We start from the raw sequence: 27475 nt of genomic DNA, 5'->3' as shown, positions 1-27475 counted from the left end.
TATGTTCCACACTTGGACTTTACAGAATTTCCACATTTAGACATTAGGAAGCTCCAAAATTACATTCTGCTATAACATGTAATTACAGAGAGGTGCTGGAAGTTTGTGGGAGTTTTTTTAATTCTTTACAGATAAATTTAATACTGGAACTAAGCCTTAGGACAAGCAGTAATTTCAGCAACAAGTTCAAGGGCACAGAAAAGAAATAGCCAGAACTTATTATGGATACACAAACGGAGGTGGGAAAATCAGCAGCTTGCCAAACAGCTACTCTGCCTATGAGCCTTAAGTAGCAGCATTACAAAATATGAGTCACTGAAAGATTATCTTCCAGAAAGAAGCATACAAACCAGAATCTCAGGTAGTTCAATATTAGTTTATTAAATCAGCAATTTTTATCACTGCTTTCTAAAAATGATTACAAAGCATATTAAAATATATTACAGTATCTGCAAAGAATTTACTGTGTAATAAAAGTGCAACAATAATGAACTTACAACTTTGTTTGCCTAGTTGGGCAAACTGAAGCACACTGCACAGATCAAGCCTTTCCTCAAAAATCAGAGTGCCTTTTAAGTGAAAACAGTGTTTAACAAAAATATTAGAAAAGGTGAGCATGTGAAATACAAAATTAAGTTCATGATCATTCCTCAGTGCTAAGTTACACATATCCATCAAACCATACACTTCAAACTCTACTTGAGATCCAACAATTTACAGAGCCACTAAAATGAGTGCACATATTGAAGGGAAGAAAGTGATGGAAAGAAAAGAGGGTGCATTTCAAGTGCTGGCAATAAACAATATTGAAAGCCAGGGACCACATGCCTGCTGCTTTGAGACCAGGTTCCACACAAATCCACACCACACCCAATTAACAAACGGGACCTCAACCTGACTTAAAATCTTTGTAAACTCTCCAATTTCAAGCTGCCACAGCTTTCAAGTCTCTCAGTGTCCTGTATTGTGGTTAGGAACTGTAGCCCCACATTTTCTGTTCCAATCTGCAACAAAAACTCATAACTTCTGAAGGAATAGAACTAGGGTTGTAAATTGAAACTGTGTTGTGGAATAATTGGAGAAAAGCTAAAAGCAGCAGTTTCTACTTTACTTTAAGATAGTAGGCTACATCAGTGGGCACAGATTTCACAGGATGAATTACAGACAGCTTTGAATGATCTTGCAGAAAACGTTATTAAAATCCTAGGCATAAAATGTCCAACCAACTCAACATCTTCACCTTTCTTCAGCAGACATTAGTAACAAACTGAACACCAAAGATTACCGCATACTGCTGTTAAAATAAACAGAGCATACTATCCTGAGAGAGGCAATCCTGTTCACTTCTCATGCTTCCAACACACGGATTCACCAACTCCCCAGAACATTATCCAAACACTTGCGTGTGGCTGGTTTAACTGAACAGGTTTGCAGGCAGCCAGCAAGGGAAATAGGGAAGGCTCACGGACCTGCGAGGATGTACTGAGAAGAAAAGCCCTCCCCTGAGCAACAGCAACCTACTCCATCAGTTTACTTGTGCAAGAAACTGCTGTTTAAAGTTCACATGAAATGTATTTTATTCCTATCATCTAAGTGTGATGCTAGTTCACTGTACCACATACCTAGAAATAGATTTATGTAGCTGTGGATGCCAACCATGAAACACTCCTATTTCTCCAGACAGCCAGAGAAAATCCACCTCTACTCCTACACATGCTTCATGCATTCATCTTCCAAATTCTACAGGAACACAAAGCAAAATACTACAACCCCATCTAGGCAAAATTTTTTAACGTATCAAAAGGGTGTATTTCAATTTGTCTGCCTTAAGACCAAGTTAGCATATTGCCACAGAGACTGAGGAAAAGGCTGTGTTCTCCATTTTACTACCAACAAAACTAGAAAAATAGAATAAAACCACTTAAACTATCCTGCTCTTCTCACCGAAGGAGGATATTTCTAATGGCATGGGATCACATGGCTCCAATATGTCTGGAGCGTCACCCCTGGAAGCTACATGTGGTGGGAACTCAAGCAGGAGTCCCCTGCTGCAGCCCTGCCTTAGTGCTGCAAAGCGAGCTAAGGCAGAGTTGGAAAATCATCAGCTTCCCAGATCCTCTCAGCTTTGCCTACACTCCAGTGGTCACAATACACAAGCTTGCATTCTTTCTCCTGGTGCCTTTCCTGATTAAGCTAGTCACTAGCACTAAGCTGGTCAGTAGTGTATGAAGTGGTACTGACTGCAGACACTACCCACAAACACACGTTACTACTTCTGCAGCCTTTTTCTTAACACCTGCAATGTCTACAGACTACTTTTTTCAATCAAAAATAAATTACATAAAAAATAGTTACTCTGCAGATGTACAGTCACACAGGTAGACTCAGTGTCAAGTTTCACAGCTCTACTAAAGTGCACAGAGATGCACGGTTAATTTGGCTCCTAATTTAGGTCTAAGAGAAGTAAAGTTGGTATGCTTGAATGATAGGAAAAATACCTAAGAATTAAAAAACAAAACAAACCAAACCCCAAAAAAATTAAGTCCTCAGAACAATTCAACTATGCCAGGACATCCTTGATACAAGCCCAGAAACCTGGCAAGGTAAAGGTGGTGTTCTGCCATTACTTAAAATAGCATCATTGTTTTCCCATGCAAGAGCCCTGACAAAGTTCATGGAAATTGCACCTCAGAATAGAACAGATACAGAAAGATGAGAGGTCCAGAAAGATGTGAAGTATTGAACCTGACAACCTACAAAGACATGATTTGGGAAAAGAAGCTGAGGCTTTTCCTAGATCACCCACAAAAAACTGAACATGGAAGTGTGACTAAAACCTTAACTGGAAGACAACATCCAAGCTATTTCCTCCCCACCCCTACTGCAGGGATGTTAAAGCACTTTTTGGCTTGCTCTGTCTCAGAAGGCATTACTGCTGCCACTTACTGAGACTTAACAAGAAAGTGCTGAAAACTACAGTACCTTTGATGTGTATGGTCTTTCCTATTACAAACGGAATACAAGTCAATTCCTGCTCATACAGTTCATACCAGAACTGGCTGCCAAATTTGATTTTAGGAATGAACTGGCCCTCCCTGGAAGTCTCAAGTTCACAGGGCCAAAGACTTGCCTTCTTTTAAGGTATTGATAAAAATCAGTTGTAAGCAGACAGTATGTTCAACTTTGATTGTGTGTTGTTGGAAAATAAATGTTGATTAAGCATCCATTCCTTTCATGGATTGTTTTCAATAAAGGAGCAATATTTGGAGGAATGAGTCTGTCATTTATTACAGTCAATGTAACAGTTCCTGTTAGCCTCCCCATCCTTCAGATCTGCCACCATGAGAATTGAATCTCTCTTTTGTGGTTGTCAGCTACGTGTTGGCAAAAAGAGTTAAAATTTTTTCTTAAATATATTATATATTAAAAAATACACAGACATAACTGTATAATTAGCTGTAAATAGAAATTAAATACCAATGAAAATAACCCGAGACAATTTGATGTGCTTTGAGGAGGCTGAATTTGAGCAATACACCTTTTCTGAACACAAAGTGAGGCTTAATTTCAATGCAAACATGGTTTTTCAGCTTAAGAAACCATTCTGCTGTCACTTTGAACCATTCAGAAATTCATTGTCTGCAGAGAAGCTAAGATTAAACTGCAAAGAAAACTATAAACCCAAGGAACAAAAGAGATCTCAGTTCTTCTAATGATAATACTGAATATATAGTGGTGCATAAAACTGAAGAAGCTATTCTTCAGATAAGACACAATGACAGATCGAAAAAAATTTAGTATTTTGCAGTTCTAGATAGAATCTGAAGTTTTAAAACAACTTTGCTCATACTCTGAGCACTTATGAGACTCTCCTCATTATTCTTCTACCTTTTTCTAACTCCAATTCAACAATAAAAAGAAAGAAAAGGATTTCCTTTTATATCAGCCTTTTTTTAGACTATAGAGAGACTTACATTCACTCAATGGCTTAAGTACATTTTTAGCATCTAAATATTCCTTGCATATGCAGGTGAATTTAACACTTTGAGCTTCAGTGTGCTATTTAGAATAGTTTAGAGACAGGGTTGATAAGTATTTAGGTTTGGTGAAGGTCAGCAAATTTTATGCATGGTCTTTTCTGCTTTATGGTTGTGAAGGCAGCAAGACATGGACACAGGACTACAGAAACATTTTCACCTTATGACAGCTATTATAAGGCACTTGTGATAAGCATGTCTGAGTGAAGGTCAGCAGGGACAGTGACACGAATGTTTCCCTGCTGCCATGCTTATGACTTCAGTAGCTTGCGTGAAATGTGCTATGAGGTTTACGGATCTAAGCTTAACTTCAAATTTTGGTATTTTCAGCACATTTCCTGTGGGAATTTCAAAATCCTCACTCTTCTCCTTGTATTGTTCATTCTGCTGTCTGGAAAGGTTTCCTGTGAGATGGTGGCACCAGGTGGGAAGGTAGTGTGCCCGGCAGTTCATATCCATCCAGTTTAATCTTGATGAGGTGTTTTGCTAATGCAAACTCTTCATCATCCAACATCCCATCGCCATCACAGTCTGCAAGTTTCCAGATCTTCCCCAAGACGCTATTGGGCAGTTTAGAAGTCACCATCTCCTTCTTTGCACTAATCCCAGATATTTTGCCATTGATTGGTGACAGAGTGTAGAAAATCTCATCGTAAGCAGGTTTATCCTTGGCAACAACCCACTCCTCTTCATCAGCTCCTTCCTTAGCACCTTCCCCATATCCATGGCCAAAAGGTCCTGCCATGGTGCCATCAAATGCTCCACCGTGCACCATCTCCGTGGGCATGTTGCTCTCTTCCTGTCTGATGAGGTTCATCAGGGAGGCAATTTTGTTGGCCAGCATGTTATCCACAGTTTCAATTAGCTTTGGTTTCAAAGAATGAAATTTAGTGAAATCACAGTTCTCCAACTGCTCCTGTGAATGATACAGTGACAGTAGTTAAAAACAATTCCAATACACTGAAAAGTTTAAAGAATGGGCTTAAAATTAAAATAATCAAGTAATAATTAAATTGAAATAAGTATCTTTTGAAGCTGTTTCTGTAGCTGAAACTCCTCTTGATGGAGAAACAAAACACATGCACCATACAACCAATATATTTGATCAAACACACTAAGACAAGTTTGCAACAGTGTATGAGCTTATTTATTAAATTACATTTACAATACAAATTTCAAAGTGCAGTGGATAAAACCACAGCAGTTGATGAATGTTACCCAGCAACTTTCCATTTGATGATTTTTTTCCAAACATCAAAGAAAGCGTGCAACTAAGTTCTCGGACCTGCTAGCACTTCAGAGTTAAAAATAAAATCAAATGTTTGCAGGACTGATCTGATTTTATAGATTAGACTTCTTGGTTGTGGTTAGGTCAGGAAAAGGTGTCCTTTACCAATAAAGAAAAGCTGAGTTGAGATAGCAGCAGCAGTGTTTTATAGCAGTGCTGCCAGAACTCATGAAGTCAGATGCTCGCTGCAGAATTTGTGGAGTTTTCATCCTAACACTAGAGAGATGTTTACCTAGGTGATATGTACTATTCCAACACAAGCCCAAGCATGTTTTACACCACAGCATCAGAAAATTAAAAATGCTTTAGGTAATTTTTAAGTTTTTTCTACATGCAACATGCTTGCCAGGAAGAGAAAGTTACAGTGGAAAAGGTTAAAAAAACTCAAACATCATCACCACCACCACCTCCCACCTTCTGCAAAATGATGTTAAATTCCTTTAACGACTCCCATCTATCACCTCAAGGAGCTGCTCCTATACATATCAAAATGATCATGACATGAACCCAAGAAACCTGGAGCACGGGGTAAAAACAGTCAGCCAATAACTCTGCTCAGGTGACATTTATACACAATGACCTGATTTACAGCACCTGATCAGAATAAATGTATGTAGTGCAATAAATCTCAGGAAGTAAAGATCAACTTGCTATGAGTTTTGGCACAATTTTGTTTTCACACAATTTTGCTTTCTCACAATTTTGCTCCTCATTACAGAAGTGACTGATCTCCTGTACATATTTGCTGCCATCTGCTGCTGAGGCTTAACTGACATGTACTGTAAGTTTGAAAGAGTTTCATCCAAATTTTTTTTTCAATATTCAGATCTCTCATTCTCTCACTCTGCATCACAAGCAAATCAGCAAGGGAAGAAAGAGTCAACTTTTGCCACAAAATCCCCTTTCAAAGCCTAACTCATTAAACCCTTCCAACAATCCTGCCTGTGAAAACTTAGCTAAAATACATCTTGTGCTTCATCTGTGATTTGCTATCTCATGCCAATAGTTGATTCCCCGGTTAAATACTTTAGTTTATGAAAGAAACGTGTGCCTTCCTATAGATAATCAGCCAACCATCACTCCTGATGATAGCTGTGCAAGTGTACCACATGTACTGTCAGAATGGTATGTCTGGGAAACATCCTCCATCACACTCATCACTAGTCCACGGTCAGAACAAACTGCAGGCTCCTGATCTCTTGTTCTTCAGCTTTCAAGCTGAATTACCCTCTAATTCAAAGGCCAAATTCAAATACTTGCAAGAGGTTTTAAGCTGGACTTTTCAAGTAACGCATTGCCTTTATTACTCACTGGGAAACAGTACCAGTAAGAACAGGAACAAAGTAGAGTAAAAATGAACTTATGGCTAAAGATATCTTCACCTACAGAAATATTTGATACCATCACAAAAATGACAAATATAACCACATTTAGGATTCAAAAGAAGCCCCTTAACCTGTGAGTGTTCACTGCCATTTTATTTGCACAAAGCCTTTAGTACTTTCTGCCACGAGAGATCAAGTACTGACTAAAAGGACAGAAGGTGAGATTTTTTTATTCCTTATTTTCATAGTCTTTATGTAGTCCTGTATCAGTGAATGCACACTAAGCAAGTTACCATTCTTTTTTGGTCTGTACCACTTCCAAGTCACTCTAATGTCATATCAGTCTGACTGTCATTTCAACTGCTCTACACCCTAAGCTGTAATGCTGAGATACTCTGTTCTACCTTTTCCAATTTGGCAATCCTGCTGCAAAGTTAAGAGATATTTCAGTGGGATGGTAATCTATCATCTTACCTGCATTTTCTTGACTTCAGGGAAGTCCCCTGCTGAGATATGGTATTCCCTTTGGAGCTGGATGTAGATCTCAGGCAACTTGTTGATCAGTTCCTTCTTCTTATTCTCTTTCCCAAATACAGAGGGCATCTCTTTTTTCAGATAGCTGATGATATAAGCATGAACCTAAAAAGAAGCAAAACTGAAATCAAAACTACTGTTTACCGACACTTAGCAGTGGTGTTCCTCACCTGGGTCATAAAAAGAAACAGAAATACGTTTCCCTAAGGAAAGATACTATCAACTACTGTTTCTGGAACTTAGTGTTTACAAGAACAGTTAGCTGTCTGTTAGTTATTATTAGCTTTTGCTGCTTTCAGCATTCCTTTGAGGGGCAGAGAAAAAGGAAACACATTTCAAGGAAATACATATGCACACTTGCTCTTTTAAGGAGAAGCTTGGTACAGCATTCTGTGAGTACCAACAGCAAGAGAAAAGGCAAGACCACAAACCCCACGTCCTGACACTACACACACAGCTCCAGCCATGCTGGTCCATTTGTACGATCTGTAGGTCATTTGCCACACCAGCCATTGTGGACATCAATGGAATAATTCCTCCAAGTATCTTAAGAGGCAGGGCCATCTATTTGAAGTGATATTGCATTCCTACCTATTTACTGACAGAAAAGTGAGTACCTATAGTCTATATTCATGCAGCCACCTGTGCAGATGACAGAGCAGTCAGTTCCAACAGGAGCAGCATGCCATGGCTGCCTTGTGAAGCCCTAGGGAGAGAAGTAGAGCCTTTCCAGCTTATAAGGAAAGATGTTAATTTAGGATGTCTTCAAACACATTGATTCTTGCATTGCCGTCAAAATATCCATCCTGCCCACCTTCCTTATGCCTTTATTCTGAACCATTCATCTCTTCTCCCACCACCTTTCCCCACCAAAAAGATCTGCTTGGCCACAGAACAAGTGATCAGGTCCAGAACAGAAACAGTAATTGCACTTCCTAACTGAGGTGAGCTCATCTATCCAGCTCATTGTGTGGACATTGATACTCATTTTGCACACAAGAGGGAAGGCACCAGGGCAGAGCCTTCTTTTAGAAGTAATGCTGTCCTGCAGGATCACTGCAGTCAAATGACCTCCACAGCAGAACTCAGGTCCTTGTTCATTTAAAAAGAGCACAGCTGTCCACAAAACAGAAGTTACAGTTTTCACACACACACAAAAAAAAAAAAAGTTAAAAATCAGGTATGTTTATCAAACTGCTGAGCAATAAACAGGTGAAATTCTGAGACTAGGGGAAGACAAATTACCATTAAAAAGCATCAGTAAAAGTGATTGCCTTGGTCTTGTGTAAGTATAATACTTAATACCTAACTAACCATGACAGAACGTGTATTATAGCATTCTACACAAAACTTACACAATCTGCACCAGGCAATTGCTCTCCCATTCATTTCCTTATTTGTTAAGGAGGAAACAAAAAAAAAAAAAGTTTGCTTTTAGAAGAAAAATTATTGTAGCCAGTTTTTACATGCACATCTTAAGTTCACAAATTTCACACAATGACAATTCCTTGTATTTAAAAAGAGTGTATGCATTTTAAAGGCAAATAGATTTACATTTCTGTAGAGGAGAAAAAAACTCCAGATAAAGAAGCATAAAGCCATGAAATTTTCTAAGAGTATAGATGTAAGTATTTCTTCAGAATTACAGAATGGGTTCAGTAAGGGTATTTTTAAGAGCGTTTATAAATAATTGTAAGTAATTTTATGGATTTTATGCCTAAAATCAAACCCAGGAAAGTATGTTTATAATTCATAAGCGCTAACAGTTTCACATGTGTATTCTAAGTGGCCTAAGGTCTGCCAGTATGCACATGTGTTTCTTGTAGATAAGAACAGTCCCCATGTTCAAAATGGGATAGTGAGTCACAGGACTTAGGGGAAAAAAAAAAAAAAAAAAAAAAAAAAAAAAAGCCCTAACGCCCAAATCTGACAGCATGTTAAGAGCTTGCTTTTGTTTCCATTGACTGTAAAGGCTTTAGAAAACATTAAGAAGAGGGTAGCACAGAAATGGGGTAAAAGAAATCCCACACTCAATGCTGTAAAAAGCGATTTTTGACTGTCAATACTTTGAGAGCAGTTTGGAAGGCAGAAAAATGACACTGGATTACACTGCTGCCTTCCTGCAGATAAACAGTTTATTCCCCTTCCGGGACTGTCTAACATACCCCTAAGACCACTGCATACTGTGTTTACCTTTATCAATTTTTATTTTACATTTCATAGAAATATCTAAAAATTACTCAACAGACACTCCTTCAATGCCAAAATGATTGTAACAAATGAAAACAAAATGCTGCCAACATTTACAAAACAGAATGGATCTGAGGTTGCTCTGGCATCAGAGCAACTTTTAACACAACATTACTGTGATTTTAAATGGAATTTTCAAAGAAGTAACTTTTACAGGGTGCCATAAAGCTCAGGCCACAAAACCCCCCCCCCCCAAAACCAACAGCCCCCTTCATCACCCCCTCCAACCCCCAAAAATAACCCCACCAAAAACTCCTGAAAGTCTATCTTCATATTCAGAAATTTAAATAAGCCAACACAGGTAATGGTACACATCCCCAAACAACTATTCATATACTGATGGATTTGCAAGTCCTCTTCATTTCTGATTAGTAGAACATTAAAATATATTTCAACGAAAATGTATTTGGTTTGACAACTGCACAGGAAATTAGAGCTCCTGTCTTCTACCAATAGCTTTCTCCTCAGGTGACTATCTTCTCCTTGAAAAAGTGAAAATTCAATCCAAGATTAAAAACTGTGCTAAAAAGACACATTTTACAGCAAGAGAAAAAATGGCAAGGATGAGAAAGGGCACACTGAGAGCAGCAGAGAATGCTCATTCAATTTTCTTTTCTTCTCTTCTTACCTTTGCAAGTCTTGCCCTTTTGATGAGATCATTGAGCTTCCTCACAGCAGCCTTCTGCGGGAGACTCTGGATATCCTTGAAAAGATCCTGTGCCTCGGCTTCAAAGAGCCGTCGGTTGTCTGTGTTTCGGAGGGGATGGGCCCAGAAGGAGCCAATGTAGACCCGCAGGACCTCTGGCGTGTCGATCACCTTTCCCAAGGACCACATGAGTGCACCATAGACCCTCATCAGCTGCTGTGTGTCCACCTGGTCAGCCTTATTGAGCACCACTCGGATCTTGTCATCCTGGCCCCGGAATGACTTAATGGCCTCTGAAAACTCATCAGATATATCCAGCTTATGGGCATCAAAAAGGAGGATGATTCGGTCAACCCTCTCAGCAAACCACTGGAGGACTTGGCAGAAGTCGTAGCCTGAAGGAAGAACACACGGTTACGGTCTTACCATTCAGAAAAGCGAGTCTTGGAGAACGTAGGGTTGGGGATAGAGAACAAGAGGGTAACAGCCTCTGCCTGGGGGCAAAAAGGAGATTTATACTCAAGAGGACAGTATCTGTGGACAGTGCGGTCAGGACAACCATATCCTGCATTTCCTTGGACCAGTCACACTATTACCACCTTCTGCTTTTATCACTGCCCTTTCTTCTGTCTCACACTCACATTTGCCTCTTTCCAGGAGTCTGGTTCCAGCACAGCATCCAAGCTAAACAGGGCTGTGGGGCTCTAATCACAATCTCTCTTCATCACTGCCAGTATTGGTCACTTTGGTAGCACTGCTTATCTGAATTAGCAAGGAAAATGGTTCAAATGCAGCATTCCAGTGCAAGTCAGCAACCAGAGTATTTGGATTTTAAAACCATTTCCAAACTCATCTCTCCTTACCTTGCAACACTTGCTATTATTTTTGCCACAGCAGACTACAAAGTACAATTTACAAGTAATGTGACTACATTTCTGATGGCTTTGAGGACATGACAGGTTACAGAACATGAGCAGTGACCTTCCTGATCACCTGAAACAAGCTTTATCACGTTCTAAAGGAAAGCCTATTCATAGCACCTGTCTAAATGCTTTTACAGGTTCAGCTGGTACCTAATCCACACAACAAACAGTATTCAGGAACACCTTACTCAGAAGTGACACATCTAATCCACAGAGTCACCACTGGTGATGCAGCTTTGGGTTTGGCATGGATGTGACTCATCTAGTGTGAGTAAGGAAGAGCTAAGTATGTACTGCAAGCTTTTTGCTTTTTAAAAAAACAATATCCATTTGCCCCTGAGCTCTTTCCCTGTACTCTTTGAAACACTTGCCTTAACTTCACACCACTCAGTCATGAACGAAACACTCCCTCCCTTCCTAAAAGGGGTTCCACCCTACATCCTGCCAGACACTCATTTTTCTTTCCAAATCTTGCAGCCCACGCAGACATTTCTGTCTGCAAGGGCGTGAACATCACCGGTGATGCCGCAGAAGCAGCACAGGGACGGGCATTGTCTGCCCAGGGGACAATGCTGGCAGACATCTGCACATTCTCCTCCAGCCACTTGCACTGCCCCTGAACTGCCAGGCAGGAAGCTTCTGGCACATCCTCCTGCTGACAACAGGAGCGGGAAAGATGTGTCTTGAGACATCTTTGAATGTTGCCCTCTGTGTATATTTTTGACCCTTCAAGAAATCAGCTTCATCTGTGGCCTGGATGCTTTCCAGAGTTAAAAATAGAGCATGCCGGGAAATAGCGCATGTCCTCTAATTTTACGTAGTCCCTTCACTGCTTTCCTGCATGTTAAAATGAAAGCTAATATTCAAGTCCCTTTGGTTTCAGAAGGCTTCAACTCACTCCTAGTGAGACCTGTCTAATATTATATAGATGTTATATTCATTCGTAGGTAAATAGTTAAACAGTAGCTAGTGAGATGGGAAAAAAACACCAACAGCAAGGAGACAAGGTCTTACACTGAGGCCCTGTAAAGTTATTCTTCCATCAAACATTTTAAATAAGAAAAGGTGCAGCTTACCAATGTTAGACACAAGCTAAACTTCTAGAAAGCAGAACCCTCTCTGACAGAGACACATTCAGGGATAGCAGATGTACAATCCTGCTTACATTTAGAACCCTGAGCAGAACCCTCAGAGACACATTCAGGGATAGCAGATGTACAATCCTGCTTACATTTACACACAATAATTTAGAAAGTCATCTCAAACTCAAAGCAACTCAAACTTCAAAACGTGCTAAATTAGACTTATAGCATAAATATGTCTAAGTCAGACCAACTCCCTTAGGAAGCAGGTCAGACAAACCTTGCTATGTGCAGCATCACAGGACAAGTCAAGTTTGTGTTCCATAAAACTACCTATATGCAAACTGCTTAAGCAGCCCAAAAGCCATTTACAAGAAATGTATCTGACTATGCAGTATTTCAGCCAAGGCTGAGTGTAGTAATTCCTGATCATGATAGCATGGAGTATGTGCATGCAATAAATGCAGAGGCATTTGTAGATAACTTCTGGTATGGTGATGCCTAAGTGTATGAAACCTTTATTTAACCTTTATTTAACCATGCCCTCAAAGCATGGGACTCTGAGAGAACAGTGCTCTAAAGCCAACTCCCAAAACTTTGTATTTGGTACAACCACACTTTAAACATGATTAAATCTAACAGCATACAGGAGAACCACACTTTGATAAAAGAACTATGACAAGGGACACATTCAAGACAATCTTTATCACATGTAAAAAAATTAATGAAATGCAATCTAATCAAGTTAAAGCCTGTGAAACAGCTAAGAGTTTGAGGTAATCACTGAACTATGTGAAATTAGGTACAAGTCTATCATATCAAAGTGCAGGCCAGCTAGGCTGCAACAATTGATAAGGCACATACCATCAAGACAAGGAGTTTCTGAACAATAAGGGAACAAGAGCCATGTTTTGTTAAATCACAAGGGCAATTCTAGATGGTAGTGAAGAGTCATGGTCCTTCAGGCAACACAGGACTACCAGTGAAACACAACCTGGAGTGAAACACAGTTCTGTACTGCACTTGGAAGTCTAAGACTTCTACAGCATTACCTAATGGTCTTAAATTTGGTTACATAATTGCTCACTTTTTCAGTGGCACATTAATATAATACTCTGGTTTTCTGCTTATTTCATGTTCCCTTCCATACTGTCATGGAAGTGGCAACAGATACTTGAATACTGCCAAACATAATTTTCTCTTGATTTAACGAGCAAAGAAGGGGTAAGATGCACCTAGTTTTAACTTGAGGACGAAAAAGGGAGCTGGAATCTGCAATGGAAAAGCAGACCACTGCTGATTTTATCTGTATAAAATCTGTATAAAAAAAGTCTGTATAAACTGGGATCTAATTATTTTGTGGACATTTTATGAGTTTTTTTTCTGGACTAAAAATCATTAGTTATACATTAAAGTTTTCCTGTCTGAAATAAGAGTGCCAACATGCAGTATTTGTTTTATTTCTGGTTTCACAGCATTCCAGTCTTTGCTTGCAGAGATGTAGAGCTCTCATGCTGTTCATCCCTACTATTTCACCAAGATAAAGGAAAGCCCAGCACTTTCCCCATGATGAATGCTTTACATGACTATGAGTAATAAAGAGGACAAAACAACACTGAACAAAAAATCCAGGAACATCTGGTAGACCAGTTTATTAGGTAAGCATAATTTAGATTACAGTCCTAAGAAGTTAGTCCCTTATTCTGTCAGTTTATTATAAAGACAAGGCTATTGTTGCACAGCTGCCATATATTGTGCTTGTACCAGGATTTCCTCAAAAAATTCCAGGTGTGATATGGTAAAGAATTGTTTATTTCCTCTGACAGAGACATGGAACACAAGTTTCCATTTCTTAAGCAACGGCCTGAAAACAGAGGGCAGCATAAGCCACACCCTGCATCACTACCATTTACAAATCCACAGAAAAGCAACAAGCGCTTAAATGCAGCTGAAGAATGCAAGGAAGAAAGTTGTTTACATTACACTGTTCTGTTTAAATACTTTCTCAAGACAGGCTAATGTTTAGAACAGCTTGATAAACAGTGCTCAGTTCTCTGCAGAATTTTCATATCATTAAAAATATTCTCATTTGCTCTTTCTCTTTCTACAGTTTGACTTTCTCCTTTGACTGTATTATATTATGGCATGACTGAGCAACCTTAAGAAGCAGCTCTAGCAGCTGTGTCCACAAAAACCCACCTTATTTATAGCCCCACCCCCAAATTTTTCAGACATGACCAACCTACAGCTATCATGAAACACTTCTTCATTCATGAACTTCAATAGTATATATAAGAGCCATTATTACTTCATGGAAAGCAATTAAAATTATCAAAATAAGGCTTTTACTTGGGAGTGACAAAGCACTAATTAGTCAACAGACCATGCAACTGTAGCCATTTGCAGCCATAGCAGCAGGATGACAGAAATACCAACCCCCACCAGCTTTCAAGAGAAAAAATTCCAAAGCCGACATCCAGCCTTAAAATATGGGTTGTACAGGGCTTGCAGTACAAAAGTATGGGACAGGCCACCACACAGTACCACTAAAACAGGCTCCCCAGAGATCAGGATGCTGATTTGTCCAGTAGAGCACAAAAAGTTTAGTGAGCTCGGTGCTCTGCAACTCACCTCTGCTGATGCGCTGCTTCTCTCCAGAGAGAATGCCAGGGCTGTCAATGATACTGATGCTCTTCAGGACCTCGTTGGGTAGCTGAGAACACATGAACCTGCAGGAAAGGAGGGAAGAAAACCCATCAACAATAGCTCCAGCTAACATACAGATTGTCCTTGAGAGCTCCCATTATATGTCTGAATTTAGAAAGACTCCAGTGAGACTCAAAATAGTTTCTGAATCCTGGCAAACCTCTATGTTTCTCAGCCATACATGTTTAAGAAAAATTATGAAGAGAGCTTCTCAAAAAAAACCCCACAGGGAAACCTTGTAAAACTGTACATCTAAGTGCTGATAAGGCTTCAAATTTTGCAAGAGTTGACAACTTGGGCTGTAAATGCAACATTGAAAAGACTCCATCAAACCCACTTTGCTAAGACCAAAATTAGTACACGCAAGAGAAAATTCTTCGTCTGCTCCAGCTTATTCCCAGACTCAGAGGTTGAAAAGGGAAGGAAGCAGAAAGCCATACTGACAATATGTTTATGTTTCAGTCCCTGCCACATCTCCCTCTCACCTGATTTAGCAGTGTTGGAGTGATCCCTACTCCCTAACCCACCACTCTCCTCAGCTGGGGCACCAGTGAAAAACACCAGTATTTCTCCCACAAACCCAGCCAAAACTATCACACTGCCAGAAGCAGGAGTTCAAATTACACACAGTATGCTCCAAACAATGACCTCCTGCCTCTGCAACAGGAGGCAAATTCAATGGTGGTATTACAGAAGAATAAATAATTGATGAGAACTGAGAGCCATGCAGAACACTTGGTGTGTTACCTGCAAGCTACAGTGATGCTTCTGTGATAGTTAATGACTGAAGAACTTCACTGCCCTTCATCATAACCTGCCTTTAAGAGATTTGCATAAGAGTTTAATCTTCTTATCAGGGAGCAGCTGAAGATACTAACCCACCCTCCTCCTGCGAGGCTGCCCCACACAGGGTTAAGCTGCAGCCTCAGGCTCCAAGATGGGGCTGCCCTACACCAACCTATGGCTTCACAAAGCACACTGCCTCAAAAAACAGGGTACCTCAGACAGGAAATTGTAGCTGTGCTGAGGTCAAACAAGACCTTTAAGGCCTTGGATGATCTGAGTTAGGAAGAGTTCAACCAGTCAAGTATCAGATACAAAATGTAAACTATATCAAAGTCTAGACGGTATTCTATACAATAAAAATTATTCAAAGGAAATTGAGAAGAAAAGTCCTAACACCTCACTTCACCTTGTTCTGCAAGAGACCTCGTAGCAATGAACCTCTAAGAAAAGCACACAGTGTGCCTTCTTGGATAAAACAGAAATGGCAGCATCCCCTGTGCCTCTCCCTGAAACCCAAAAGGGCAGAAGGAAACAGCAACCATCTGAGCCTGATAGAACCTGAGGCTATGTAAACACAATGTAAAATGTATTGTTTGTTTTAGTGGGACACCAGGTATAAAAAGTACCTCATATCTGAAGCAAACTCCTCCACTAGCAAGTTTCCTACTAGCTTAAGAAATATTTTTGAAAGAGTAGTGAGGTACTATTTGAGGAAATTACATTATATGAAGTTGCCAAAACCTAAAGGCAGTGCTATGTCAAAGCAAACATATTATGTGGAAGCATAGTGGATGTGCATAAGTGACAAAGAAAACACATTTAATCATGTGAACTATTACAAAAATACATACATCACTAGTATGTACAGCATGAAGTAGCTTTCATGTATATTTGAAGACTGAATTTTCATGTATATTTTTTCTTATCACTCTCATCCAACCTTAGAAAGCCCAGTGCTTGTTCACTATCACCAAGATGTTTCTAGGCCTTTCTTATGGGAAGAAAGGCACTGTTATGCCAGCTGAACAATACAGTAGTGTCTTGGCTCAGGCACCACCCGAACTGGGACAGCTGGAAAAAACCGTGAGATAAAATAGAGAATTACAGGCCTCAGAAATGCAGACACTGCCATCTTTGCAGCAGTCACTGGTGGCAATGGGAGGAGATAAATAAACACATGAGTAAACACACAGGAAATAGAAACATGAACTCAGAATTAACTGCTTGTTAGCTTTTAGAATATGTCCATAAGATAAAGATGAAAGCTGGGTTAAAAATCTTCCCTCAAACTAATATTTTAGACAACTGTAATGATAGTGGTATTTGAATATCTCTTTTCAACACTGAGACTTATTTCTTAACATATCACTTCATGCAGGTCATGTGAGTGCTACATCACAAAAAACAGAACTACACACTATCCACCTGAACGAGAGATTAAAAAAAAAAAAAAAAAGTGTTACAAAAACAGTTGCATGAATGAAATGACTGTAATTTCTTATGACACATCAAAATAGACCAGGACCATGCATTTCTTCTCAGTAGCACTAATTTATTTACATGATTTTCTGCATGTAAATTACTGTATAATGCAGTATTCTTCCCTCATCAGCATCCAAGGGCACACTAGGTCCTGTCCCCCTTCAGTTTCCTCCCCAACTTTTCTTAAAAGTATACAGGACATGTAAGAGTTTAATAGGAGAACACCTCCCACAAGCAGTGAGATACAGGGAGGCAATTAGAAGGGGTCATGGAGAAAGACAAAAGCAAGGTAACATCAATAAATTAATGCAGCTAATTACTAAGTACAAGCCTTGATTGTGATACCGTGTTCTTGCTTGCTTCATTTTTTCCATTACCTCAGTCCCTGCTTCCTGTCATTTGGATTGTTAGACTTGGATGAAAAGGATACTCAACTTCATGGTCTTAAGTATTCATAGCCTTAAGTTCCTCCAAAAACCAAAACACTAGGACTGGGAAACAATTAAAAAAATTAAATGGGGGGGTGGGGTGGGGGGAAATAGAGAGAAGTCTATTAAGGCAGGTGTGAAAAATTTAATAACAGATAAAAAGAACTGTCAGCATGGCAAATGAGAGAAGGCAAAGTAAAATATGTACTTTTGATTATAGGTAACCTGGTAGGAACTCAAAAAAACTGAAGCCTAAGACAATTTCATCTAAGTGAAGTCATAAAGAGAAAGGAGTTGGTAAATTTTGAAAAATGCTAGGGAAAGATAAGCACCCAGATCTCTGCTGAATAACTAACGAGTAAGTGTGACTGTTTGGGAAGATAAGGGTGCTCACAGCACCTCAATACAACAATATCACAGTCACCAAAAGAACTGGAGTAATTTGGTCAGTTACTTGAAAGTACATCTTTTTAGCTAGCCAATAGTTTTGCCTGCATAACAGTCAGAACCTGACACAACTAGTTAGATGATTTAGGCAAAAAATTGCATTGCCACTCATCCAAACAAACACATACCATTATTAAATGTTCTGTGCAAAAATTTAAATATTATGCAAAATACAATTTATATAATTTTTTCATAAGTATATTATTTTTTTGTAGAGAGAGCACAATGGTGAGGAAAGGGAGAAACAGAATACTTTGATCTGGAAGACAGAATTTAGGCAATCATCTCAAAGTTGTTATTTAAAATGGGACTCGGCTACAGTTTCCCACAGCACATATTCTTATCTCTGCAAAGTGACAGCCAAGCCAACTGTAAGCAGCTATAAACTTTCTTCTTTGAAAAAGCACAGCAATAGATAAAATTGTACATGATGAACTTTTAACACGCATGCTAATATTTATCAGCCAAACAGGAAAGTTTATTGTTAAAAAGAACCAATTTAGATTAATTGGCTTGCAAAGTGAGGCCTCCATGTCAAGCTACCATCAAATACAGGAAGAAAACAAGGTGATTGCTCAGACAATAAGAATGGAGTTATTAGTAACTAACTTTCAACTGAAAATATTCAGCATGCTACTTAAGTTTACTATCAAAATGTTCACAGCCCCTGAACAACTCTTCCCTTTTTATAAATACACAGCAGAAGCTAACACTATGTCCCTGGTCTTTGGAACTACCTGAACACCCAGGTGGTTAATATTAAACACTTAACAGCTTGAGCTTTTATTATCACATGGGGCACATTCGAATCTTTTCCTTCTTTTATCTCTTTTTACATATCCCAGCAATTCACAATTTTAAATAGCTATACCAAGATATCCAGTGAAATCAGTGGAAAGGAACAAGACAGCACCAAAGCAAAAAATACCCGTGGGTTTTGTTTTTTTTTTTCTCTTGAATGGTAGGTTAGTACTGTTTTTTAAAACTATCAGCTTTATTGAGTAGAATTTTTGCATAAACTTATCCCAAGTTCCACCTGGTGTCATGGCTCACAAACAAGTCACCCAGTGGATCATTTCTACGGTTTTCTGTGAACTGGTTTTAACAACTGTTTTCTATTCAGATAAATGAACATCTCTATCATAATGCCATCCTACCTAGTACTGCCTTTTTTCATTTAATTCACCTGAACTGCCACCATTCCTGCTTGCATTTCAGTATTTATTCAATGCTGTTCAAAACAGAACATGTCAAAATTTAAATGTAATCATCAGAAAACAGAAAGCAAGATGATCTCACCTGTTCAGGAAAGCATTTCCAAAGCGGCCGAGTTTCCGGAATGGCTTCTTAGGATCAACAACCAGGGCATTTCCAGGAACATTTCCTTCTGTTTCTCCATACATTACAGCAATAAAGGAATCTGTGGTAGGCTCTGGACCAATCCTCATGCCTGGAAAGTCTTGCTCAAGCAGGTACCTGGAGGTGGAGAACACATAAATGTATTTATACACAATTGCTGTATTTATACTTAATTATTCCAAAAGAATATTTGGGATCCATGGCAGAAGCAAATACCTACAATTTGCTTGAAATTTCTCAAAAATATGCATATTCTATAAGATTAAGATTACATTTTTCCTTTATTTCATTATTTCTGTTCATTGGGGAAGGAGGAAGAGAACTGAATTCGTTTTTCACAACATCTAGGTAAAAGGAAAAAGTAAATCCCTTTACAAATAGTGTGGAAAGCACTCCCTCAACCATTTAAGTGGACGCTTCTACCAAAGACCCGAGTACTGTAGGTCACACTACAACACATGGCTGCTTTTCTGAGTGTTTTCAAGCCTATACCAGTGCTGCTGGTACAAAAAGGGAATGGTTTGAAGCTGCATGTCAGATCCAAACCTTTAATCAACTTGGTATGATCTCACTAACTTTAACTCATCCTATCAGAGGCAAAGAGAACCATTATGAGACAATAAAATTTTATCTCTTTGGGAGTGAGGAATTTTCTTTTTCTTTTGCCCTGCACATCAAAAATTAATTGTTAACTAAGTCAGATCTACAGAAATTTAGGCCCAACACTAAAGTATTTCCAAAAGGCACCAAGTCAGGCAGTGCTCTACTGCCAGAAACCATCTTGCACCTCCCCTTGAGCAGTCCACTGACAGAAGATACAGCACATACCCAGAGGGCCTTGACTTTCCAGACAACGAGGTCTGAAATTAATTTAGTGTGTATTTAAGTATTAAAACTTAATGGAACCAGGGCATTTATTTACATAAAAAGCCTGTCTGCATCCCTTCATGGATGGCAAGTGCAAAGTAAAAGCAGCCCCAAGTCCTTGGAGCAAACCTCCCTCCAGCACACATTCTGTGACAATGCCATCCTTCACAGAGACACAGACAACACTGCTTAGCTTTAAAGCAAGAGTGTTATTGTCCTCAGTCACAACAGCACCATCTTGGCGCCCAAGACTAAAACAAAACGTTGTCAATGTCACCCTGCAGTTCTTATAAAAAAATCCCTAAACACCACAATTTTAATCAAGTATATTTTAACTATTTACATAATCAAAATTGGATTTACATGAGAATTTTTCTGCAGGCATAGGTGGTGGTCCTACATGCAGTGACAACACTAGTTACATTTTAGTGCATCTATATTAATGCTGCTCTTTTAATAAGGGTTTATTCTGGACTTAATCAATGCCTATTCTGCCATAGCTTTCTAAATCAATACTGATTTGAGAGGACTTGCTGTCTGCTTTTGCTGCAAAAAACATTTTACGTAGTATCTATACTTGCTGAACAATCTCTGTTTTCAAATAAAGTACCCAAGTATTAACAAACTTTATAGATCAGTGCACAGAAGCTGAATTTAAGGAACTAAATATATGTTACATATTTCAAAGACTGTTTTCCACTAGTCTTAGCAATTTGGTCCAATTAGCTCAACCTATGATCAGAGAGCATGGAAACAGTTATTTACATTAGATTTTCTGTAACTTTCTGCTTCCAAAAAAAGAAATTAAAAAAATACCAATACCAAAACTTTTGAGGAAGGAGGAACATAAGAACAACCATGCCAGAACACACCAAAGTCAATCTGTTTTATCTCTAGAATAAGCTGTACCTAATGCACAGTAACAGCGAAATAAAACTGACCCATCTCCAAAAGCAAATAAAACAACACTCAAACCTCTTGGCCCACACAGGTTTGTAAAATGCAGCAGATCCCTCACTGTACGAATTAAATCATGAAATGACCTAAATGAAGTGAAGACAAAACTCCTTTAAATGCTCACCAGTTGAAGCCCTCATGGAAATCCAGGATTCTCAAGTGTTGTGGCAAACAGCTAAACACCTGAAACATGAAAAGCGTGTTCCCAGCTCTTCAAAAAACATCACTGCACACCAGAGTTCTCTAAAACAGAATGCCAAGACTAACTCACAAGAGCCACTAAAAATTTCCAACTTGGAGTTATCCATGGCTTTGATTTGAAATATCAATTATACTTTTGCCTTCTAAAATAAAGTTTTTAACTTGCCACGATAAAATGTTCTATTCCAAACACTGCTTTTCCTCATTGTCCTCCTTTAAAACACAAAGGGTCTCTAAGAGACTTGTAAATAAGCTCGTCTGTAGATACAAATTGTTATTCCCAGGCTTCTGCTGACACAGGTACCAACGATTCATAAGGTGACAGACAACATATACAAGAAGATGCTCCAAGAGCAGCAGTAAATTATATATATTGAATCAGATGCACAGGAATGAAGTCCCACATCTCAGGTCAAGGAAAACTACATGGTGGGATCTAAGTGCAGCAGAAGACACCTCAGGGTAACAGGATAATTGCCATCTATAATAAGCTCAAAAATTATGGCATGATTATGGAAATTCAGTGGTGACAGTCTTTTAGATGCCTAAAAAAGTAATTTCACGGCCTGTTCATGAATTTGTAGCACATCTAAAGAGTTACAAGTAGGGAGTACCCTTCATGATTTCAAACATCTCCTTCTGCTGCTCTGAACTTGATAGTGCAAATTCCGATTAGCAGTTTACTGAAATTACTAAACCAGAAAAAAATGCTACTGAACTGCAATGATACTCCCAAGTTAATGTCATAAAGGCAGCTTTAAAAACCAGGCTTTTACAGCGATAACAATCCAGGAAGGCAAGACCTCCTTCCAAATACCAAGCCCCACCCAACAGTCACAATGCTCTGCCTGGTACAACTATTAACAGACACAGAAATCACTTTGCAGCACAGGTATTTTCCATTAAGATTGGCTCACAACTGCACATCAAGAATTAGTACAGACTAAAATAAACCTCTTCTGGAGCACTGGCTGTGCTCAAGTGTGATAGGTTTGGCTGGAACAATAACTACTATGTGGCTGTGTTTTGGATATGTGCTGAAAAGTGTTGAAAATATAGGGATGTCTTCATTACTGCTGAGCAGCACTCACACTCAAGGGCTTAAGAATCAATGCCTTTTCTGCTTCTCACCCCACCCGTGAACAAAGAGTTAAGAGGGGACACAGCTGGGACAGCTGATCCCAACTGACCCAAGGGATGTCCTGTACCATATGGCATCATGCTTAGCAAATAAAGCTAGGGGAAGAAGGAAGGAGGAGACACTTGGAATGACAGCATTTTCTCTTCCCAAGTCACTGTTATGTATGATAGAGCCCTGCTTTCCTGGGAATACCTGAACATCTGCCTGCCCATGGAAAACAGTGAATGAATTCCTTGCTTTAGCTTGCCTGTGATGCTTTTACTAGTTGTACCTCCTAAACTGTCTTTATCTCAAGCTATGAGTTTTCTCAGTCTGACCATTCTGATTTTCCCCCCATGCACTGTGCAGGGTGTGAGTGCTGTGTGCTGCTTGGTTGCAGGCTGGAGCTGCGGGGTGGGCTAAGCCACAACACGCTGTATCACACTTCTCAGCGTGAAAGAACAGTTTTACTCACCCACACAAAAGGTAAGAGCGGACTCCTGTAAATTGAAAAGCTGCCAATGTTTCTGTACCAAATGCTTCATAAGCACAGGAAAATACCTGGATTTTCAGCTTCTGGAACTACATGCTCTTCTCAGGAATTTTCAGCAGAGAAGTTCAAAAAGGTTCACAGGAAGAATGCTTAAAAATAGCCAATGCCCCAAAGACAGTCTAGATCAAACAACAGACATCCTGTTGATTCTTCTCTCTTTGTTTTTACCTGGGCTATAACCTTTCAGCTTTGCCAATAAACATTCATCTAGGTTCCTCTGCAAGATGTATAGCCAGACTACAGGGAACTAGTTTACAAAGTTCCCAGAGACAGAAAAGATTACTCACAGTTGCAGATACCCATTATCATCTGAAGTATAAATGCATCAGCTAGGCCACACTAATGCACAAAAGTGAGTGAGCTGGACAGAGCAGCACTGAACAGGGATACCCTGTGATGCACTGGGAGATAAACTCAGGGCTCCTTTACAGGGCTGCTCACCTCTACACTACATACTGCATCAAGTATTCAGGGGTTTTTTTAACACTGCAAAACTAGCAGATGTTTGCTTTAGTGTAAGAATTCTGCTCTAAATAATCCAAAGCTTTCATGTAGAGCTAGTGAAGAAGTTACAGCCTTCACCCAAAGAAATTAAGAGGGACCTTCCTCCCACTTCACTCCCAAAGAAATAGATGCAGCTGCACAAGTGATTGCACACTACTTGCAGAGTCCAGACATTATGCATACAAAAGGGTGCTTTCACAAAAGTCAGCTCTGGCTGAGTTAAACAGCAGGAAGTTTACAATTTTTAACCTCTGAGTAATACCTGTGAGCAAAGTAAAAGCACAGCCTGCCAATCTGAGGAATTTACATCTGGTTTGTCTCATGCTGATAAATTAATCAAAAAAATCAGTCTCCTACACTTCTAAAACAGAAGGAAAGAAACTACCTATTGGCACTGACTACCTTCTATCTCTTTTTCAAGCAGTACAATTCTCCTCTCCTGTCCCCACTTCCCCACTTTTTTTTCCTAAAACAGGCACAAGAAATTGAGACAATTACAGAAACGGCAAGGCCAAGAAGCTCACATGTAAGATAACAACAATTGGCTCTCACCACACTCCCACTGCATTAAACACAACTGGACAAGCATTAACATTTGGATGTATTTGTTTGAATTGTCAGCATTGTCAAATAAGTCAAATAAAACTATCACCACACTACACCTTAGACAGCAAAACTGACTGGTGTCACTGCATTGTTCCAAGTGCCAAAGCGGATAAACAGCACTGAGTAAAAAAACACAAGAGCTGTTAGAAACCTGGAAGTGTTTGTTTCCATATCTTAATCCCCAGGGACATTCAGTCACTGGTACATCAGTGTTTTCCATACTTAGTGGAAGGAACTGGGTGGATATGGATGTGTCAGAGGTATGAAAATGTGAAGTTCTCACGATAACGTCTCAATCAAAGTAAATGCCAAATTAATATCTGACAGCTAAACAGAATTGTTATGTTCACACATAAAGCCAAGAGTAAACACTTAAGTAGACCTAATATGCCCTCCTGACTGTGAAGTCAAGAAATGTGAACAAAAAGCAGTTTTTAATTATTTATTTAAAATTTAAAATAATGATTGCTTACTAAAAGGTTTGGAGGAATAAATCCCCTATAGTGTTACTTCATCCTAAGAAAAATCATCTAGAACAAATACAGGATTATAACAGCCTTGAGAGGGTATGACATTTTTCCATGGGAGATTCTGCCTACCAGAGGCTGAATTTACTTCTGGCTGACCTGGACACTATAATATTTTCCCATGTCTTCTTCTAAGTCTCGCACACAGCATACAAGAACTTCTCTTTTCTTGCCCTTCTTTTTCTCCTCTAAATTGGATTTTGAGTAATACTCACTGTGACACTATTGTCTAAGTTGCTGCCCACATTCAGTGGAGCATTTTTTCATGCTGATTCAGCCAACTATTATCTATGCTATAGAAAACACTGAGCTAATGAATGTTGATCCTAGTGAGAGCCTTTAGAAGCAATAAAAGATAATTCTGCTAAAGAATTATTCTGCTAAAAGATTCGGGCTCTGCAGTCAATGCCTGTCTTCTCCAATACCTTGTACAAGGTTAAACTGCTCTGCAAGCTACCTAAAATGGGCACAGCAGAAAGGGGTAAGAGGATAAAAAGAAGGACATATCACAGTAGAAGCCACCTCTTGCATCAAGCCAGATATTTTAACAAAACACATGAGAAACCATCTTTGAAAACTTCATCTCTGTCAAAATTGTCTAGGCATCTTCATCTGGCACTGACAAATGCTAAAAAAAAGCTGGCAAGAGCTGCAACGAAGTATAGGTCCTTTCTCATTCAGACTGTACATTAGTATCAATCGCTTTTGCTCAGCATTTTATTGTTAAAGTGAAAAGTTACTCACAAAGCAACAGTAGCAAAAATGCACCTAAGGCACTGCAAGGAATACCAAAGTTTCTAAGCACAATACTGACTTCTACTTCAGTCAAATATGGGCAGCTATAAAGGACAGAAAAGCTGAATGTTCATAAATCAAGAACCTGTGTTCTCAACCAAGGCAAACTCTTACAGGAGGGGAGACCCAGAGTTTCCTATGAATTGCAAATAACAGAACAATGCTGCTGACAGGCAGTACAAGTTCTGCTATGCACATTATTTCTCCCTCTGCACATTCTGCCTCCCTCTGTATTACCTGTGCTCTCTCCATCCAACCTGGTCCATAAGCCGAGTAACAACACTTATCTGGAAATATATACAGACTAACAGGGCAACTCTAATTTTAAAGAAGAAAATGAATGAATATGCCTAGAGAAACGTTGGAAAAACCCAGATGAACAACCTCTCCCTCCCACTCACTACCCTGTTACTGTCTGTAGAGATCCTGAAACTAAATTTCTTTTAATTACAGCCCTATTTCTATTTTTAAAATATTCCTCTGAGCAACAGAGAAATTATGCATTTGTGGAAGTTCAGTAATAATCAGTAAAGAAACCATGTTTGACTTCAAGCTTTCAATTAGCTAGTTGTAAAACCTGAAAAGACACATGATTAGTTCTGTAAACATCTGAAAAGCTCTCAGGTGATTAAAGGTAAACATCGATCTTCAGGGGAGAGGAGAGGTAGGTATTTTGCCCTGCAAAAAGAAAACAGTGTTATGGAAAGGCTGCCTGTAATCTTTGGAACTGAAAGATAAATATTTGCAAATTTTACAGATGGACTGTAATAAACTTCAGATACAAGCAGGCCAAAACAAGTGACCCCTCAGTGTCTCCTGCAGAGTTGGGCAAAACATTAGACTGATTTGTAAGGGGCATGTGAGAAGGACAAACCTATGCAAAATATCTACAGATTCACAGCACTGTGCTTACCCGAGACATGCTTCAGCTTCCTAAAAATGAGTTACTAAGAAACTTAGAAATAAGGAATACGGGAAAGACAGAAAATACTACAACAGGAACAACACTGTTCAGCTGCCTTAGTAGTGATACTGCTTCCTCAATGTAATTGATCAAAATAAAGGCACATGGAAGGGAAGACTTTCCAGATACCACGTGTTTTTTGCCCAAAACTCTTGCCACCTTAATCCTCTATGATCACATCCGATCTGTGCGTTAAACTACTTTTGGGAAAGAAAGGGGAGGAGATAAGGTGAAGGGATCCCCGGTGGCCGGTGCAGCCATACCGTTTTAACACGAAGCCCCTGGTTTCCCTTTGAAATAACGTAGGGATTAAAAGAACTAAGAGGAAATAGACAAAGGGGTCACAGTTTCTCAGCAGAACATGAAACAGACATCACATTCTTGAGCAGGAAGCAAGCGGCGAGCTACAGAGCGTGTACCAGGGCGGGGAGCGGCACCACCCTGGGCTCGGCTCCGAGGCTCCGGGCAAGCCCCGCTCGCCGGCAGGGAGGAGGCGCCAGCCCCGCCGCCCGTCCCGGGCACAGCGCTGCCCGGCCTCGGCCCGCACCCGCGGGCCGCTCCGCCGGAGCGCGGGAGGGATTTACCGCGGGCAGCACCGCCCCGGGCAGGAGGCGAGCCAGGCGGACCGAGCGCCAGCCGGGCCCGCGGGAGAGGGGCCGCGCACGCCGGGGGTCACCTACCGGATGAAGGTGGTCTTGCCGGTGCTGTACTGCCCCACCAGCAGCACCATGGGCTTGTTCTCGAAGTCGGCCTCCTCCAGGGCGGGCGAGTGGAACTCATGGAAGCGGTAGTGCTCCTCCAGCGGCAGCAGCTTGCGGAGGTAGAGGTCCCGCAGCCCGCCGGTCACCGTCTGCACCACGTCGGCGCCGCCGCCGCGCTCCCGCCCGCCGCCCTGCTTCCCCAGCCAGCTGAACATCCCGCCGCTGCCGTCCCGCCGCACTGCTTCCCCAGCCAGCTGACCGTCCCGCCGCACTGCCACGGCCACACCACAGCCACGGCCACGCCACTGCCGTGCCGCGCCTCCCGCGCACGCAGCCCCGCCCGGCCCGGCCGGGGGCGGTGCCAGCAGCGCCGCGCTCCGCTCGGCT

General features: G+C 40.2%; 1 protein-coding gene across 1 annotated transcript; it reads right to left on the bottom strand.

Annotated features, from left to right (window-relative positions):
* Window positions 1-357: 357 nt before the first annotated feature.
* Window positions 358-27475, bottom strand: EHD4 (EH domain containing 4). Its single transcript, XM_041459834.1, has 6 exons — window positions 27068-27475; window positions 19234-19410; window positions 14717-14814; window positions 10063-10475; window positions 7125-7289; window positions 358-4953 (listed from the first exon to the last, which is right to left on the bottom strand). Exons 1-6 carry the CDS (start codon window positions 27301-27303, stop codon window positions 4417-4419), a joined length of 1626 nt encoding a protein of 541 aa, XP_041315768.1. The 5' UTR covers window positions 27304-27475; the 3' UTR covers window positions 358-4416.

This window comes from Pyrgilauda ruficollis, unplaced genomic scaffold, assembly GCF_017590135.1.
Source record: "Pyrgilauda ruficollis isolate IOZ18807 unplaced genomic scaffold, ASM1759013v1 scaffold14, whole genome shotgun sequence".
NCBI classification, from domain to species: Eukaryota; Metazoa; Chordata; class Aves; order Passeriformes; family Passeridae; genus Pyrgilauda; species Pyrgilauda ruficollis.
The sequence above is the reverse complement of the archived record's forward strand: the minus strand, read 5'-3'. Positions and strand labels throughout refer to the sequence as shown.

Coding starts and splice junctions, on each gene's coding strand:
- EHD4 (XM_041459834.1), bottom strand. CDS start 27,303: ATGTTCAGCTGGCTGGGGAAGCAGGGCGGCGGGCGGGAGCGCGGCGGC. Junction 10,476..14,716: donor GAAGCAGCGCATCAGCAGAG/GTGAGTTGCAGA, acceptor TTCTTCCTTCAG/GCTACGACTTCTGCCAAGTC. Junction 4,954..7,124: donor CTGAAGTCAAGAAAATGCAG/GTAAGATGATAG, acceptor TATCATTCACAG/GAGCAGTTGGAGAACTGTGA.